General features: G+C 36.0%; 1 protein-coding gene across 6 annotated transcripts in view; it reads left to right on the top strand.

Annotated features, from left to right (window-relative positions):
* Positions 1-18,678, top strand: part of PDE1A (phosphodiesterase 1A) — a 151,925-nt gene that overhangs the window by 26,949 nt on the left and 106,298 nt on the right. The window contains exon 1 of one of the 6 annotated variants that reach the window (XM_054070313.1): positions 11,390-11,589. The exons of the other annotated variants lie outside the window; for them this stretch is intronic. Coding sequence (XP_053926288.1) covers positions 11,537-11,589 — 53 coding nt within the window. The 5' untranslated portion in view covers positions 11,390-11,536. Of the gene's footprint in view, positions 1-11,389; positions 11,590-18,678 lie in introns of those variants that run through there. 6 annotated transcript variants of the gene reach the window in all.

Genomic DNA, 18,678 nt, shown 5'->3' with positions numbered 1-18,678 from the left:
GAATGAATACAGTGACTTCTTTATCACCTCTTTTGTTCTATGGTTCCTGGAGAAATATATCCATATAATTGCTTTTAGGGCTTGAAGGAGCTTTCTAAGAATCATATGTGGGCTGGAAACTACACTTGGCAAAGAGTTATCAAAGGTTTGTATCCACTGTCTCTGAAATGCTCTGACACAGGTACATTTTTATTCTATAGCTTGGAGTATTATTAGCTTACAGCAAGAGCTGCAAATACAGCGAGAGCAAAATTAGAGTTCAGAATTATATTTGTGAGCCAAAAATGCACTGCAATCAACAGACTTTTGCCACATTTAGGCAACAGTAGTCAGCTGTACAAACACTGGATGGGGGAAAACCTAGTTGCGTTGCAATACCACAGAAGACGATACAGAGTTAATCACAAACTTGCACAAAAGTCAACAGTCTTCTGCTGTTATGAAACAGGTAAAATGTCATACTGGGAGAGGCAATGTCTGCTAGCACTTGTGAACACTGTCACAGTGACCTAACTTGTGCAGTTCATGCATCTCTTCCCAAACACTGGTCATTGACTTGGCTTGTGTTGTTTCTTTTGGTTGCAAAATGCTCCTTTAGTATCTGATTTTTGAGTTCTACATACCCATCACATTTTTAATGTTCACAATGTAAACCTGAAGTGCAAAATGTTCTTTCTTTGCAAATCTAACTGGTCGAGAGCCAATACTCTCGACTTTCAATAGTATCATTCTGAGATACTTGTCCCAGATCATCATTACAATTTGTTTGGTTTTGTGTTTGCTTTTAGAGATTCAGACTGAATGTACATGTTAATGAATGATTAGGTCTCCTACTTTTCACTCTTTTCAAGAATATGTTTGCAGTTTTTAAATTTTCAGCTTTAGGTGGAATGCAAGTATCTTCAGAGTCTGCAATACTGTTTCATAGTCTCCTTGCCTGATCTAACAGGAAGATACTGAGATGTGAAGTGTATCAGAACCAGTTATTCTAAGAACCGAACCTACTTTCTGGCTTCTTCTCACTGCTGGCAGCCATTGCTGGAAGAGTTTAATGATGCACTCTTTAAATCTGCAATTATTCCTTGTATTTCAAAAAGCCTCAGCTATCTGGGATTTTTAATTACTCCCTTCTTGCAGTCATGTTTCTTGCTTTTGATACTCTGAGCCACCTGGAAGTCTAATTCATCATTTCCCCCGATCATTATCTCCCCATGGCTTTGTAACATGAACTTCCACACAGCACAGTCGCTGTTTGAACTCCACCTGAACTCCTCCTCAAAGGTATGATTCCCCAAACTAGAGAAATTCAAATCACATAAGCAGTGATTTACACAGGAATATGAAAGACAAACATCAGAAATAGAAAAAAACCTTGGGTTTATGTAGACATTTCCATGGTCTTCCCTGTATTTCTTTTCTAAAACTGATAGCACAAAAACAGTTTTAGCAGAACTGACCTGTGAAGCCCATAATGTTTTCCTCAGGGTATATGTTTTTGTGAAATGTTTTTCTTAATTGTGGTTTTTGAGCTGGTCCCTACAATATCACTAAAAGAGTGTCAGTGAGTATAATGGAAGAATTCACATAACTAGTCTGAATAAAGGCATAGTTAAATAGAATTGCATTGATCCAGGTGAGAAAAATCCTTAGTTGTAATTGACATTTTACTGACAGAAGTCATGGGCACACGTGCTTGCTTATATACAGTCAGGGAGAAAGCCACATTCATAAATGTCTCAAATGCTCTATAAAAAAGGTGGTTAAATGAACAATTATATCTTAGCACCTGTCATGTAGTCATTAATTATAACGTGCTCATTTCATTTTACCTGGTATTTAAATGCTCACCATTGTTAAATGCTTTCTTGATTATATGTATCTGTAGAGTGAAGTCTCTCACTATACCATACCAGAATCATTCTATATCACTGAATTTAAAATCTTTAGCTTACTACGGTGGCCTTGCAATAAATATTGTGGGTTACTTCAAATAAAACTAAAGAATAGTAGCAGTTGTCTCATTCTGAATATGAGACTTACCTGAATGCAAGAAGCTCAAGCGATGAGCCTCAGGAATTGGAATAGCAGCATCAGAGAAAAGGGTGCAAGCTCTGCAGTGAGGCACAGCATTGGCAGGTGAGCATTGGCTACTAAAAGGTTGGTTTGACCCATGCCTGGTAATCTCAGTCTAAGGCCTGAAGAAGATAACCATGTCGAGCACCCTGCTTGGGGCTGCGTGGTAGTACCAGTAGATGTTCTTTTTAACCTTCCTCTTTCTGAGCTGTCCTAGTGCTGCAAACAGGCTGTGTGGAGAGATGATTAGCACCTTCATGGCTCATATAGTTCGGATGTAAAAACGTGTAATTCCTCTCTTGAAAAATGGCAGTGGGCTTCACTAATATTTCAGGAAATACATCTGATGGGTGTTACCCAAGTTCAGGGTTGTTGTGAGGCAAAAAGATTAAAATTCAGTGGAGAGTGTGTTTTCTCATAGGTTTACCTCTAGATCCACTAAAACCTGTTTCTTTTAAAGGAATAGAAATGGTTCCTTCCTAAGTCTATCTCATATTTCATTTTTTACTTTTCCACTGCAGATGTCCTGATTAGTTAGGGCCTATGCTAACTGGATAAGTCTTTTTGTTGGGAGTTTGATTTATCTCACACAGTATATTTAATGAACATTGCTCCATCTGCTTTTTAAAGACCACACTGACAGCGAGTCTAATCGTGCTACTGACATCAGTAGGACTGAAGGTAGAAGAAATTCTTCGTGACGTGAATGAGAGGCTCTCTGTTTTTCAAAATGTCCAAGATGAGGCTACTACGACTTATGGTGGGCAATATTAAATTAATGGAATTTTATTCAACTGTGCAACTTAATTTTAATGTATTGGTGTTAAGTGTGCTCAGCTGCAGCTAAGTTGAAGAATTTAATTCTTCTACCCAGTGGTGGTGTCTGAATATTCGAAGGCATAGAGTAGTAGACAAAATAGAAGTCTGATAATAGCAGAGCCACTAAATGCTTGGCATTCTCCATGGCACACATACTGGGCTTCAACAAAAACATTGGTTTGTGGTACACGTGGTGCTATCTGTTATGCATTGTTTGACTAGATTGGCTAGTTATCTTGGACATGTTAATTCCAGTTCTAACTTGTCTTGTCAGGATGGTAGCAGAGTAGCATTAATGAATATACAGATCTCCCTACATAATTATAAATTCTGCAAGAAGGTAATTAAAAATCTGCTACTTGGCTATTTGTATCATTAATTTCAAATTAGTCTCATTATGCTTTACTGCTTGACAATAATCTGTATAACAAAAGAGACTTACCGTGCTTATTGCAGTGATATTTATAAGCTGTTGAGAATGTGTGTTTTATATTATTTTATATTAAAGGGAAAAATAAACATTCAACACTAGCAGAGAGCTGATTTTATTACTAATAAAAATGACATTATAAATTAATCTATAGTGTCAAATATTTAATAGGTAGGAGCAAGAAAACAAACAATGGTGTGAAATATAATTGTCAAAGAAGAAATTGATGTCAAAAGGACTGCTGTATTGCACAATGCAAAGGCAACTTTAACTTTTGGAATAAGAATTTGTAAAAAATAGATTATGAAAGTGCACAGTATTTCAGTGTGCTGACTCAGGGGAACTATGAAGCTCCTGGTACTAAACAGAAGAATCTTGCTTTTTATCTAAATTGTGTTTCAAAGGTTTAGTTCAAATTGCCAGTTCTGATTCTAGTCAGACGGTACCTATGTAACAGTCTAGAATCATAAATAATAACACAACTCAGCATGTTTTTTTGGCAGGTTCCAGAAAAAAAAGGTGAGACAGAATGAGTGTGAAACAAAACTGTTCATCCTTCTGTTAGTGGATGAGTGGAACTGAGTGGTAAAATTCTAATAAGAGCTTTAGAATTGACACCTTCTGGGAGGAGGGAAAATGCACTTAGTCTTCAGTTCAAATAACATAAAATATTATACAGTGGTCAGTTTTAATCTGCATCTTATTAAAATTAATTTTCAGCTGCTGTCAAGATGTTTTCAGATACTGGAAAACATTTTTTCTCACAGAATATTGTGTTTTATTTTATCATTCAGTAGTGACTCATCAGAAGTTTAATAGTCCCATGAAAGACACCAATAGAGAGATTCTGCTAAAAATTCCATTCTTTGTTGCTTTTAGTTCAATTATAAGACTGTAGCATGAAAAATGCCAACTCGTTTTTAGCTCCAAGTATACCTACAGCCTTTAGGTAAGGAATTTACAATGCTTTGGTGTTTACTTTGTCTTTTTAGTGGATGAGCAAAGCAGCTCATTCCCTGGGGCTGGGACCATAGCCCATTACATGTAGACTAAAATCATATGTAAAATAATAACATGATTAATAAAGCTAATTATGTTGTACCCACATTCAAACATCTCAGGGAATTTAACTAGCAAGATTAGTCTACCTCAGCCTTGAATTCAGGCAGATTATGGTATAAAACGGATGCGTATTCATTTTTTTCAGTTTGCGCTTCTAGTACAGTTTTGAAATTAATTTTTCTGAAATGAGAATTCAAATGTATAAATGAAGAAAGATGTATTTCCTTGAAGAAGAGGAAGAGAAAAAAATATAGGCAGAGAACTTGCAGTAAGCTATGACTCACTCCTTGTTTATAAACTATAATGTTTAGTGTGTTTCACAGCCTCTAGTCTTTTTATTTTATATTCCTGGCAAACTTTTGACCGTTGGTAAAAAGTGTGAGCATGGAACTACTTTTGAGTACTGGTTTTAATTAAAAAAAAAAGTTGACTAAATAATTGATGTTCTGACAATCTCCCTGTAGATAAACTGGCTGTCAAAATGTATCCAAAGAAGTTACAGGTCTTGAACTCAACCACACTAGTGAATCCATTACCAGTGATTCGAGTGGGAAATATACTGTATTTTCCACAATTCTGTAATTGCACTCACTTTCTCTAGCAAGAGGCTGAAGGATTCTTTGTTGATTTTGCACAGTTTTTAATTTAAATGAGCGGGTCTGCTTGAAATATGTTTCAGAGTTCTCTCATATCTAGACTACAAATAGAAGGACAGCCTTGTTTTACATAGTTTATTTATACTAAGATTTAACTTTCCTGGGGGAGAGAGAGAGGAAAAAAAAAAATGATGTACAAAAAGTCTACATTTCTCCTTTGCTTGTTGTTTTTCCTCTCTGGAAATGCTATTACCAAAAAACAGGGTGAGTTTTCTTTAGGGCCTCCTTAAAGTTTTACTAGAAGAGATAAACATCCTACTGGTCTTCTCTACAGGTACACTTAAACTTGGCACACATGGAAGGATGTCATCACAGTAAACAGACTTGGGAAGGAATGTGTGTGATGTTGGGGAAATGGTGAGCTGGTATAAGGAGGAAAATAATGTACACAGTTTATATGTAGAATAGAAGATATAACTCTGTGTAGTCTACTTATCTTTGAAAAACAGTGTCTTGCAAAGGGCGTAGTAGAATCTAGATAGAAAGAAAAAAAAATTTGGATCGTTACTGTATGCATTACATTTTGTGAGTATCTTTGTAATAGAAAGATAAGAATGATCAAAATGTTACTGTGTTAGAATAATAGATTTCTGAGTCATGCACAAGACATTTTTTGTCTATGGCCATGTTACATATCTGAGAATAGAGCTGAACTCAGAAGTTAATTTATCACTATTTGTAAGACTTTAAAATGATGAATGTCAGATTTCAAGACATCTATGAGGAAACTGTTATTTAAAAGCAATTTTTGCAATCGGAAAGCAAAGCTTGGGTATTATTAGTATTGCTATTTCGAAGAAACCGTTTTGTGAGATGATATATAATCACCTGTAGAGTTTTCGGTGTTGCAGCTTCTTTTATATCTAACCATTGGATAATGGCAATGTGACCAAAGAACACACAGTTGATAGAAAAGACACTGCAAGAAATCCCAGATACTGCTGATCCTCATGGGAAATGCATGTATGTGTACTTCCAGATAGTTTCCATGTCTCTCAAACTAGATTCCAGGGATCTAATGATCAAAACCAGAAAATGCCAATAACTATGCATAGACCAGAGTATTTTAACAAATGAAAATGGAGTTCCAGATAACTAAGAAATAGCTGAACTTGGAGTCCATGATTAAAGGCAGTACAAAAAACTTTCAAAATCTAAAATGCAAAACCCCCTGTTGTATCAGAAGAACAATTGCCTGAAAAAAAATTTAAATGTAATATTTATGTTTTGCAAACCATTAATCAGAATAGGCCTACAGTTTTTCCCATTGTCTTGTGATGGTTTCTATATTATGTATGACTGATGGTTATTTAAATTTTGTTTCAAGTTCATACGCCTCCACCTACACAGACATTTAAAACTGGATTTGAATGTGAGATAAGAAAAAATACTATGTAATGAAGAAATTCTTATGATAGATTCTTGCCTCTTTATTCTACTCTTTAAGATGAGAACTGCTATTGTATAGAGAAAAAATTGCTAGAGTCAAGTTTCATAGCTTTCATAAGTAATCAGAACTTTCTTCATCAAACATAGTTAAAGGAGCAGACAACCACTCCCTAGAGACAATCCATGTCTCTTCTGATTCCTTTTAGCATAGTCTCTGTCCTATTAAATGCCCATATATTTTCCATGGGTAACTGTAGTTTAGCAGAGAAATAGTTTTGGTCATGATGTTGCCATTGTGCAATAGTTATTCTTAACATATACCACAGTTACTCATGTTTTCCTTCCTGGATAATTTTGGAGTTCTAAACTATTTATTGCAAGTTTAAATTATTCTACTAAATATTTATACTGGCACAGATTTTAATCATTATCTTTAAAGAGTTTAGCCATTGTTTTTTGCTTGATATTCTGTTGCACATGTGTACTAAGGAGCATTTTATTACCCTTTTCCCCATTAAGGAAAAACAGTATGCTTAGTCAGTAGTTGCTCTGTTGTCCAGTATATAGTTGGCATTATGTATTTACATTTAGAAAACACATTGTGCATCAATGACAGTGTTTTCTTATATAGACTGAAATTCCATCTGTTGTGGCCAACAATAATACTGCACTGGCTCAAAACCAAAGAATGCCGTGTTTTAACTTGTGTATCTCAGTGCTAATTTAGCATCATGTATCCCAAAGGAATTCCTTTCTCCTTCTCATTTCCCCTCCCTTCCTCTGCTTGTCATCCCCCTCTTCCCCTTCACTGAAGATGCTGGGTATTAAAAAAAAAAAAAAAAAAAAAAATCAGGAAGAATCAAACAATTTGTATTTTTTGGCATTTCTACTTATTTGTGTTGAGCTTTGCTAGGGCTCTTGAAATGTGGTAAAATATAAAATCAAAAGTAGAGGACTGGAGAGCTTCTTAAGCCAAGTTCCTGTGCTCCATTCTGACCAGAAAAGTCTTTGCAGGAAAATTAATCTCCTGTGTGACATCATTAATGTAAGTCTTCACTCAGTTTGTGTGTGTGTGTAAATAGGGAAAGAAAAAGAGAATAAAACAATTTTATAAGTATTCTTGCTTGTGAGAGAGAACTTAAAGAGTGGCACATTTTTTTTTTCAGAGCTTTACCACATACATTACAACAGATCTAGTAACATTTGCCAACTTTTCCATCCCTGTTCTGTATGAGTCACAATTATCTTCAGTACTGTCTGGTTTTTCAAGCTTGGAGAAGTCATTAGGCTAAGTTTTAGTGTGGGTATTACTGATATCAACACAAAGAAATAAATTGACGGTCCTACACATTTATGTATGCAGATAAGCTTATTGGGTTAAAAAGCATTCAGCCTGATCCATGACGGGATGAAGTGTATTGAGGAATATGGATATCCGAATGGTGAATGTGGGCAACTGTAGTTTAGCTCTTAAACCATTACACAAACAGAGTTTTAGTAGGTAGCATTCTATATTAAGTATGACATATTTGTAACAAGTTTACCTTGTGTATGGTGGGCCATCAGAGCATCTCTTATAGCATCTAACCTGTGTCTGATGGCAGTACAAGACAATAGATGCCTGGACAATTTTGTTGGCTGAATGTAGACAGCCAAGTTTGGAAAGCCTTCATGTGGACTGGAAGCTGGTAAAAGGAGTGCTGAGAGATGTTTCCCTCTCATTATCATGAAAAGGCTGTGACAGCTATTCTATCTTATAGAGTCCCTTGGAAGATCCTCTTCCTTGCTAAGGTTACAATGATGGTGTAGATGGGTTTTACATTATCCCTTCTGGTTTTTTGTGCATAGAGTTCAAATGCTTAGCCTGTATGCAGTCTTTATGGAGCGAATTTAATCCACTGATCATATAAATACTTAAATAAAACTCTTGCTAGGAGTTGCATCAGATACCTGTTTTTCTACTCTAAAAAGTTTCCTCTTCATGCCTTAGTTAGTGATTCAATTACATTAGAAATTTCCTGAACAGTGAAGTGATACAAGGTACTGTACTGCAAAGCAAAATAACGATCTTGTCATCAGCCCTGCTTTAGAATTTTAGGTTTCAAACCAGTACATTTCAAACAAGAATAACAACAAAAACACATGTAGAAGTATCTTGTCTTTTGTGCCCCTCCCCCCCTTAATTTGTCCAGAAAAATAAATGGTTGTATGAAACTTAGCTGTCCATTTGTTCTGTTGTCGCTGATGAACCACAACAGAAAATCTCTGACTTTTGCTTTCTTATGGAAGCAGAACAGAGATTGTGGCACTTAATGGATTAAAGCTCTAAGTGTTACACTTCATTGCCAGAATTAAGGACCAAAGTTCAAAATTTGGGTGAATTGGCAAATAGGTGAAAAAGTTGAAAGCCTGAATAGTTCAGTTGGTTGGTAAATGAGTTTTGTGAGTGGTAAAATATTACATACTTTCGGTCCGAAGAGTCTGGTTTCACATGAACATATGCATGCGAGATGAGGTGAAATAAAAATAGCTTGCATCATGTAGAAAAAACAGTGGTCATTGATTGCAATGGGCAAACAATAGCTGGAAAAAAAATTTAAAACCAAACAATCAAAATACCTTGTAGCCAAAGTGATTACACTGCCCAATTTCAGCTCCCCCAAATAGTACTTTGTACAGTGCCATGTTTGAATGGAAGTCCCATGAACAACAATGTGCATTGGACTGGGACCAGAAGAATTTACTTTTAAGATGCATTCCAGTTTCAGGATTGATAAAGCTGCTAGATGAGGAGTTGGGGAATTCAGTGGAAAAACATATTTGGTATTGCGCTCAGAGTTTGGAGACTTTTTTTCCTTTCTTGAAACTTTCAGAAGATACCAAGATTTTTACCCAGAGCTACAGGTGATCCTGCTGAATAGCAGAAGTATAGCAGTCCTATGCACATAGTGTGGAACGGAAAGAAAAGGGAAGTTTCTTCGTCATTTTCAGCTTTCTGTATAGAGAGTGAGTAAACACTTCAAAAACCAGCAAATTCTTTTGAAATACTGAAACCCAGAGCAGGAAAACTACATGAAGAAAAATGTGAATCTTGGCAGGCAAGAATAAGTAAGATCATGACTACATGGAAGTCTTCAAAAATATGACAGCACTCTGAACACTGCATATTCTTGAAGAAATATCTTCAGATCCTTCAAGATCGTGGCAAAACCTAATCTGTGATCTGATGAAGATGTTTTTCTCTCTACTTCTCAAAGGAGTAGAAATTAAGAGTGGGGCAAGGTGTAACTGAATTGACGCAAAATAACTGGTGATAGCTATCTGATAATTTTTCCTTTAGATAATAACTCCATGACTGCATCAAGAAAGTAGTTTTATGTAGTGTGGGGATGGATTTCTGGGTCCTTTCAGGCTATCCAAACTTGACACTGTTACTCTGTTGTATATGCGATATATATTAGCTCTAGGAAGAGATTTTACCCATTTCAGTAAAATCAACTAAATGTTGAAATTGTTCTTTGCGAAAATACGTATTACTAGAATCTTTGTTATCTCTCTGTTATATAGCATTTTTTCATGGAAATGTTATGACTTTAATAATAATTTGCATATAATATACTATGAACTTTCTTGGTCATGTACAGCCTAAGACTTATCTCAATATTACTTATCTTGCCTTTTCTCTCTATTTACAGGGAGATTGCCTTAATTTAATAATGCTGGTGTTAAGGACTTAACTGTGTAAAACTACCATTCTTCTGCTCTCCCTCCAACCTATAATGCAATTGAAAAAGGTGCTGAACCTTACTGATCCTACTTGTCACATATCAATAAATTCACCTAGCACAGAATGAATGCATTTCCAGAGTTAAGCCACAAGGGAGCTCGAATGCTGGGTCACAGGGAAGAAACAACTGCGGCAAGCAGCAACTTTCCTTCCTCGGCAGGAAGGGGGCACATTGTTCCAGTGTACCGTACAGATGGGATGTACGGCTATACACAGGGTGATGGCTTGCTCCTGGTTTACTGCCACGCTGGCCAGGTTCCATGTTTCCCGTCAAGCCCTGTGCCAGCACAGCTTTTTTATGGGCCCTTTGACGTGCCCGGGAAATGGCATCTCACCTGAACCACTCATGATTTCAGTTCCCTGAGAACCACAGTCAGCTGCTTCTGCTTTATAGCTTTCTTTACAGCTGGTGTTTGCTGCGGTTGAATTCTTCCTGATTTATGTCAGTGTGATGTCAGAGCAAGCTTTTCAGTTTGGATCGCTGTTGAAATCTTATCTTGCAAACATTAACAGTTTGCTACTGTCACTATTGGTCATTTTTGTTTTCCTCACTCGTGTAGTGTTGATGTGTTTTATGTAGTTAAGGTCCTACCAACTGCAAACTCTATATTCTGCCTCAGCCAGCTCTGGGTTATTAGGTTATGAATGCTAAAAATTATGAGCAGTGCTTTAATTTGCATAGTTATATCCACACATCATCTAGAGTGAATAAAAGCCAGATTGCAAAATAATTACAAACTCTTGAAGTAGAGCCAGGCTCACAGACCAGATCCATCCGTCTTCATTAATTTGTATACAGTTCTTTTACCAGAACAAACTTTCTGAAGGTACTCACATGGGAGTGCTGAAACAGCTGCACAACTTTTATTTTGAAGAAAAAAAAGTTGAGCCTCGGAACAGTGTGTTTTAAAGAGAGAGAGAGAGAGAGAGTGACTCTGCATTTAAGACTTTGACCAGCATGTGTAAGAAATGCTCTCATGGCTGGAATAATCTAACAGATTTTTACCTGGGTAGCACTTGGCAAAGCTCCCCCTTTTTCTTTCATAGCTGAAAGGAATCCAGTACAATTCTGTGCTGTGATCAACTTGAGTCTAGTTTTGCACAGCCTGCCCAGTTTGGTAGTGCATGGTCGTGCCTGGTTTATGTGGCCTCTATGGCCCTTTTCTGCTCCACTGTCAGAAAGAGGGAGGGAGTCTTCCTCCAGCACCGAAATATCATTCCTTGTGCTCTCTGCAGCACAGTAGCTAAGAACAAGTTTCCCTATTACTCTCTGGTCTTTTTGGAGTTATTTGCTGGAAGAAGTCTTTTCCCCCACTTTAAATGGATGATTGTGTTACAATCAAGAAAAAGCATCTCCAAAGACCAATCTTTAGGTAAGTGATGCTGTTATTATTTTGAACTGAAAATGCTGTGAACTTCACTCTCAAAATCCTATTTGTTAACTTGAAGTTCGTGTGTAAACACCCCAAAAAATGTTCGAGGGCAAGAGTTTAATCTTGTGTAGCCTAGATGATTTTGGTGCTCAGAATATGTTTTTTTTTCACTTGTACTGACACTTTACAGAAGTTCTTTTTCTTATCCTTTGTCACTTGTGTTCTCTGAAGTTTTGTGTGGGATTGTTTTGTTGTTTGATTATTATGAAAGAGGAGCAACACAGCCCTTGAAAACTTTTCGTGTGTTTTGTTTTCCTACAGCTCTGCAGTCCCTCAGTGTATTCCGGAATTATAAAACTGTTTAAAAATGGAACAGGGGTCTTGGATGGTTTAGCTGATTATGTCTGGATGGCAGAATTGTACTGCTTGAACTGATACACCTTTCAGAGGAAAGTAGCTTGCTTGCTGGGATGTGCAGACAAGTGCTTAAAGTATAACTAGTTCCATTAGACTCTTCTCATGAAAGGTTCAAGTTTAAAGAGTTACAAGTTGGAATTTTTGTGAGGTAGTTCTTCACTACTTCCTATCAACGTTAGTTTGATCTATGAAACATTTTTTAATTATTTTATCTTTTTGAGTGAGTTATAAAATTCTTTTTGCAGATCTGGATTAGGTCTGGTTTACTTGTACTTTTTACCACAGGAGACTCCTTTCTTTCCTTGGCAGTCCTAGCTTCAGACCAAGTGACCTTCAGTGGGAAATAACATTACTCAAACTACTTCAAATAGGGGTTCAGTGGCCATAAGATTAAATAAACCTGCAATATTTCACCCTTCTATTTATGGCTGGTGATAACAAAATTCTGTCTTTTACTGGGTGACATCAGTAGGATATTGTGACCTCAGTGTTGATAGGACAAATGAATGTAAGATTATGGATGGTCCCAGAGTATATACAGTATTATTATTTATTGGATGGCCGCTCCTGATGTTGTATGTTATGAGTGTACGGTAATGTAAGAGTAAGTTTGGACAAGTAGTTCTGCCAGGATTTATGTCCTACTAATGTTATATGTGGAGACAGCTTTCGGTGTTGTTAGAGTTACAGCGCAGAGAATCTGTACATTAAAAAGTTACTATGGGAGTGAAATGACTTAGCTGCTAACCTGAAGTTTGAATGTCCTGTGTGGATTTGCTATACAATTTGTATAATAAATTAAATTAAACAGTTTGCACTTTGCTTTAATAAAGTAGAGTTAAGTTATTTCACAGAAAGCTCATGGCTGACAGTTAAGACACATTTCATATTTTCCTCTTTTTATTTAAGCTAATAATTTAATTGAATGCATTTCTATTTAAACATCAATAATTATTTTTGAGGATCTATGATAATTATCCTGTAAAGGATAACTTAAAAAAGAAATTAAATGCACATTCTTCAGTCTTTTGGGGCTATTAGAATTGCGGGTGAATAAGTGCATATTTCCTGAGGTGTTTGGGAATCTGCTATAGAAATCTGTTGTAGCTAGCGTACTGGATAGTTTGTAAGTGCTTTCTTAATGGATGTTTCCCTAAATTATCTTGTGGGAGTGAACTTAACTCAATGAAATACAAGAAGTTCAACATTTCTTAGCAAAATCCATTCCTGCAAATCAGTTCTAAATACAGAACAACAACTAACTACTGTTGGCATGCATAATCCAGAGCAAGAAAACCCCTAATATGGAAAGCCCCATAAGGGTCCATGGCTCTGCAGTGACTCTTCTGGCAAAAGATGTCTGTAATACTAGAGTAAATGCTTAAGAAACGTTTCCAAGGTCAAGACCAGCATAATATTTTAGGCAGCTCAAACAGAAAGACAATCTCCGTATGCTGTAAAGATTGTATCATGTACAGTAAATACAGATGTTATCATAGTACATTAGAGGGCTGTTTTTTTAAATGCGAGTTTATTTTCCTTATGACTTTGGAAAATATTTCTCCAGTGATAAAGTGTTAGAATCAATTGTGAAGATTCAGCCTCAGTCTTTTTAATTCTGTAGTTTTCTCTCCACGTAGGTGAAATGGTTTTACTGGGCATCAGTCCTACATTGAGGTAACTGGATCAGCAGTCTAGTCAATTTTTCCATCGAAAAGAGAACAAAATATGAAATAACCCAGATTTTGTATATAATTATATTTACTCATGCTTCATCTATAGCCAACACTAATTAGAGTTACTCTTAAAAATCAGGTTGTTATTGAGAGCTATGTCAGAACTTAATAAGAACACATGAATATCCTCCTATTTAGCAAACTCACATTTACTATGGATCTGTACTTTTACTTGAGTTCCCCTCCCAGTAATGTAAAAAATAAAGTGTCTGTTGTAAACAGTCCCTTAATATCACCATTCCTCTGTGTAAGAGTGAGATAGGTATTACGTTTCAAGGTGGAAGGAAACTCAATAATGAAAAGGTATTTCTGACTAATTTTCATTTTTTTCCTAAGTTCTGAATTCATGAAGAAGTAAACATATAAATATACTGGGAATGAAGTGTAACTTTTGGTGTTTGCTACCCACTAGTGCTTGGAAATAGCTAAAAAATTTATTAACAAATATAACTGTGTAAAAAAGCCAAGCTTATGAATCACATTGAACCGATTGCTAAATCACATATATTTGGATAAAATTCTGTAATTGCATCAAAAATCAACTTGCAAATATGTAGAGGTTCCTGCATTCTTTAATATAAAAAACCCCAGTTTGCTATATGCAAAGATATATTTCCACAGAAATTGTAGCTTGAATATTCACTGGCTATTTTAATGTTAACACAACTTAGTGAGGATATTCCATACTTTTATTAAGAACAGCGTCTTGAGTATATTTGCTCTAATGGGAGATTGTGAAATTAATTCAAACAATAAACAAATCAGTTTTCTCAAAGCAAGCAGTGGGAGCTTCACAGCTCCAACATTTAAAATTGGACTGAATAAAGCCATTTAAAATATGCTTCAGGGAGCAAATCCTTCCCTGCCAACTGCGTAGATTAGATGATATAATAGGTATTTTAGTTCTCAAATTTCTGTGATTTCTATGAGTATAAGAATCTACACAGTTTTTAATAGTAGCTCATAGTGAAACAACCAACTTTCTGCCCTCTGCTTCAGTTTTCATGGGGGGTGACTTTGGTCGTCCTGATCTGAACTGTGAATATAAGGAAAAAGATCAGAGTATTAGAAGAGAAGTTTTTTTGGTGTCTGCCTTGGCAGGATCAAAAAAAAGCCTGGAATTATTTCAGAAACTCATGGTCTTTCGAGCTTTCCAAATCAATGGCAGTTGGATAACAACAAAGAACTTGTCCTTGCTGTATGTCTTTGATTTAAGACTCTTAATGTGTTGAAAAAAATATTAATGCTTTGTCTTCAAAATACCTCTCTTTTCTGTTCTGCACATTTTCTGTGGGTTCATGCAATTTTGGATCAAGAAAGGTAGGGACAGGAAAACAGGTCTCATGGCACTGAAAGCAACAGAAAGACCAATGGTGAAAAGCACTTGTTTTCCAGCTTTTCAAAGGAGCTCCATTATTATCTTTTCTATGGTTTTTGCATATGGGAGGAGCTCCTTGTAGTGTTGGTTTAGTGTCTTTGTTCATCATGCATGTGAATGCTGTATTAACTGCAGTTAACTTGACTGAATCCCCCTGTAACTTTTGAATTCTTCTTTATAAGAAAAATGACCCAGTCCAGTTCTTTGGTCTTTTGCTTCCAGTCCCTTAAAATCCATATGGCTTATTCATTATTTTATTCTATACTAAAATCTGCTCCAAAACGTAGATGCTGATGCTCACTCTAATCTGCTGGCAGAAACTATTTCAACATGATTTTTGCATTATACAGTATGTTGTAGATATTTACAAAGACCTGGTTTCCACAAGATGTTTATACTGCTGTAATTTGTGGAATAAGAACAATCCATACCAATAACTTTTGAGGTTGGTTTTTTTTTTTTCCACTTACATGCAGTGTAATAAAGTATAGAAACATCATGTTCTACGACTTCTAGACATTGTGATTTTTGGCAGAGACACCTTCTTGAAAAAAAAAAACCCCATAACACACACTAACAAGTATTCTCTAGCAAAAAATGACCATTAATTTAATGCCCTTATGTTGTTTCTCTTTTCTTTCTTTTCTTACTTTTTTTTTCTCTCATGGATGCTGAAATTATTCATGAGTTTACCAAATACAAGAAAAAACATCCTAATGCTAATGCATTATTTCCACACCCCCCCATGAGTTCTATCTTGCTGTTTTATCTTGTGGCTTAAGTATAGTGTGTGCAGAACAGGCATTTTTGTGTTTTGCACCGGTGTAACTGGTGTTTGCACCTTTTCGATTAGAGTCTGTAGAAAAGGTACAAAATCAGAATAATATGTGAAGAGATAGCAGCTTAGTAAGCAATAAAAAAATTATGTGCCTGTGGGCATCCTAGAAAGTAGTAGATTTTAGCTGCTTAGAAGCTCATAAAAAAAGAATATTTTCTCTGTTTAGACATAGCGGTCTCCAAATGGGTCCAAATTATTGATTATCTCTTACTGTGTGTAGAGAATAAACAGATACATGGGAATCTGCCAGATTTATGTTGAATTGTGCTCTGCAATTACGATGAATATACATTATATGTCATTATTGCTAGTGATAGCTTAATTGTAAATTAATGTGGCGTGTTAATTTACAGAGTGACAATTTATTCCTGTGGTGTAGGAAGAAGGTGGGCAAGGAAGAGAAGATGCAGTTATCCTTTGCTTCTTGTTCTAAGAAAAGACTAAAATGTAAAAACACAGCACCACAAGAAGACCCTGAAATCACAGTCTTTCTTGATTGCTCCTTGCCCAAATGGCAAAGCTTGCGGCAACTTCTGCAAATCTATATATAGTTTGTGGCCGTGGCCATCCTGTTGGTGATGTGGCTAAAGATATTTTCTGCCTACATGTTTGCTTCTACCTCTTCCTGTGTGACTCTAATGGCTACATTGGTGGGTAAATACCCAGAGGTATTACTTAGTTATCTGTTGATTTAAACCATTGGTTTTTAAAATGGCAATACCTTAGAAGAGCTCACTTATAAATTGGAATGAGAAAGAGGTTGGTGTAAAAAAAAGGTAATAAAAAAATAGGGCTTTTGGAGGAGAATTGAGAGAACAGGAACGTCTGCTCCTATCAGCATGATAAGATGCTATGAAAGAAGAATTTGACTGAAGCAATAAGTGAAGACATTTTTGAGGAGTAGGCAGAACATTATGAAAGATGTGTTTTGATAAATTCAGGCTAATAAATTACACTGGTTTTGAGAACCATGCCTTCCAGAAGATGGTAAAAGGAAAGATAAAATGTAAAGCAGTGCCTCAAAACATGTGGACAGTAGGTGGCATTTCATAAATCGAGAAAGCAGGAGAGACAGAACAGTAGATTAAGTAGGGGGAAAGCATGGAGAACTCAGTTTTCAAGCATCTGATACACTTATTCAATAAGTAGATTGGAAGGAGGCAGAACCAAGTAAGTTAAAAATGCAAAAGAAAAGGAACAAATGTCTTATATTTGCCTTTGTAACTTAAAGCTGTTTAGATACATTTGAACAGCTGTCCAACTGTTAGTATTCAAGCCCTTAATCATAATAGAAGAAGGTGGTTAAATGCATTTCAGAAATTTCAGCAAGAAAAAACCTGATAAACATTAAATGAATTGGTAATACATTACAGCAGAGCATGCTCTGTGATACAGATAGATTGGCCATAACCAGATTGAGATAGGAAATTAGAAGAATATTTATAGCCATCCCACTAATGGTAGTCTAGATTGCTATTGAAATGATGGAGGGAATCCCGACTGGTTTTAGGAACAGAATTGTGAAAGGGACCATTTCTTCTGATACTTTCCATAACTGAAACCAAAAGCTTTTCATGGAAAAGAACTATTACATTATTTTATATTTTATTTTACTAAACTTCCTAAATTAAGACAGTTTGTGAATGAGGGCATGTTTATTTATTTACATGAAAAGCATTTTGGCTTATATTGTGTAATCAGTTTTGTTCTGCTTTGGATTTTGCTCTCTAGGGAACATACCATATGAAAACCAATACTACCTATGTATCTCAAGGTTTTTCTTACAACTTTCAGTTTACTTTGTTTGTACGTAAACAAGAAGTGATTTAACTCTAACTTTGATTGTGTATTTCTGAAGAGGATATGTTAAGTCTCTAAAGATTACTTTTAGTTGAAATTAAAATGTCCTTTGCACGGTCTGGAAGGATATTCTCAGGAAATTCAGGTTGTGCCTCAACCAGAACCAAGAGGAGGCAATTGTTTAGGTAGTAGCAGAAGAGCAGCAGCAGATCAGGCATTGTTTGTTGCTTTTCAGAGGAGTTAAGAAAGGAAGAGCGGAACTTCTGTTATTCCTGAAGAAATAGGGATAGATGAGCAGTGACTGTACAGCTGTCACCTGGCTTTGAGGCAGTACACTTTAAAGAGGAGAAAACAGTGAAGAAGTTACAAGAGAAAGTTAAAAAGAAGACAGCGATTTTTTTTTTGCATGTCCTAGCAAAGAAATTGAATTCTGTTGAGATCTGAGGCTAAATTAATATTTTCCTTGGTGGGGAATTTTTTTACTCAAATTTTTCTCCACAAAATCAGGACTGCAAATATAATTCATTCTTGTGTGGAATTAACTTATCGTGGAGGTGGATTGAAGTAGTAAATTATATGTCCAGGTATTTGTGGTCCTGGCATTGTGAAGCATTGTATTGGAAATATGTTTTGTCAGACCTAATAGACATAAAAAGCACTGTTGTACTGTGTTCTTCACTTTTTTGAGACAAGGCCAATAAGTGAAGAGGAGACACTGAAAATAGACATAGTGAAAAGAAAAGCCCTGGCCCACTATGTAGGTTAGCAGTAATTTACATTTTTAAAAGAAGTCATAAGTTTAAATCACACAGAATAATTGAGAACACTAATTTCTGCTTTCCTGAGGCATTAGTTCCCACAGGGTATGTGACACCTGTCTTGTCTGAGGTTAGCATGCTTCTTATCTGTGTAGAAAAGCC

Source organism: Cuculus canorus, chromosome 6 (genome assembly GCF_017976375.1).
Source record: "Cuculus canorus isolate bCucCan1 chromosome 6, bCucCan1.pri, whole genome shotgun sequence".
In the NCBI taxonomy this organism is placed as follows: domain Eukaryota; kingdom Metazoa; phylum Chordata; class Aves; order Cuculiformes; family Cuculidae; genus Cuculus; species Cuculus canorus.
This window is presented reverse-complemented; position numbering and strand designations above follow the sequence as displayed.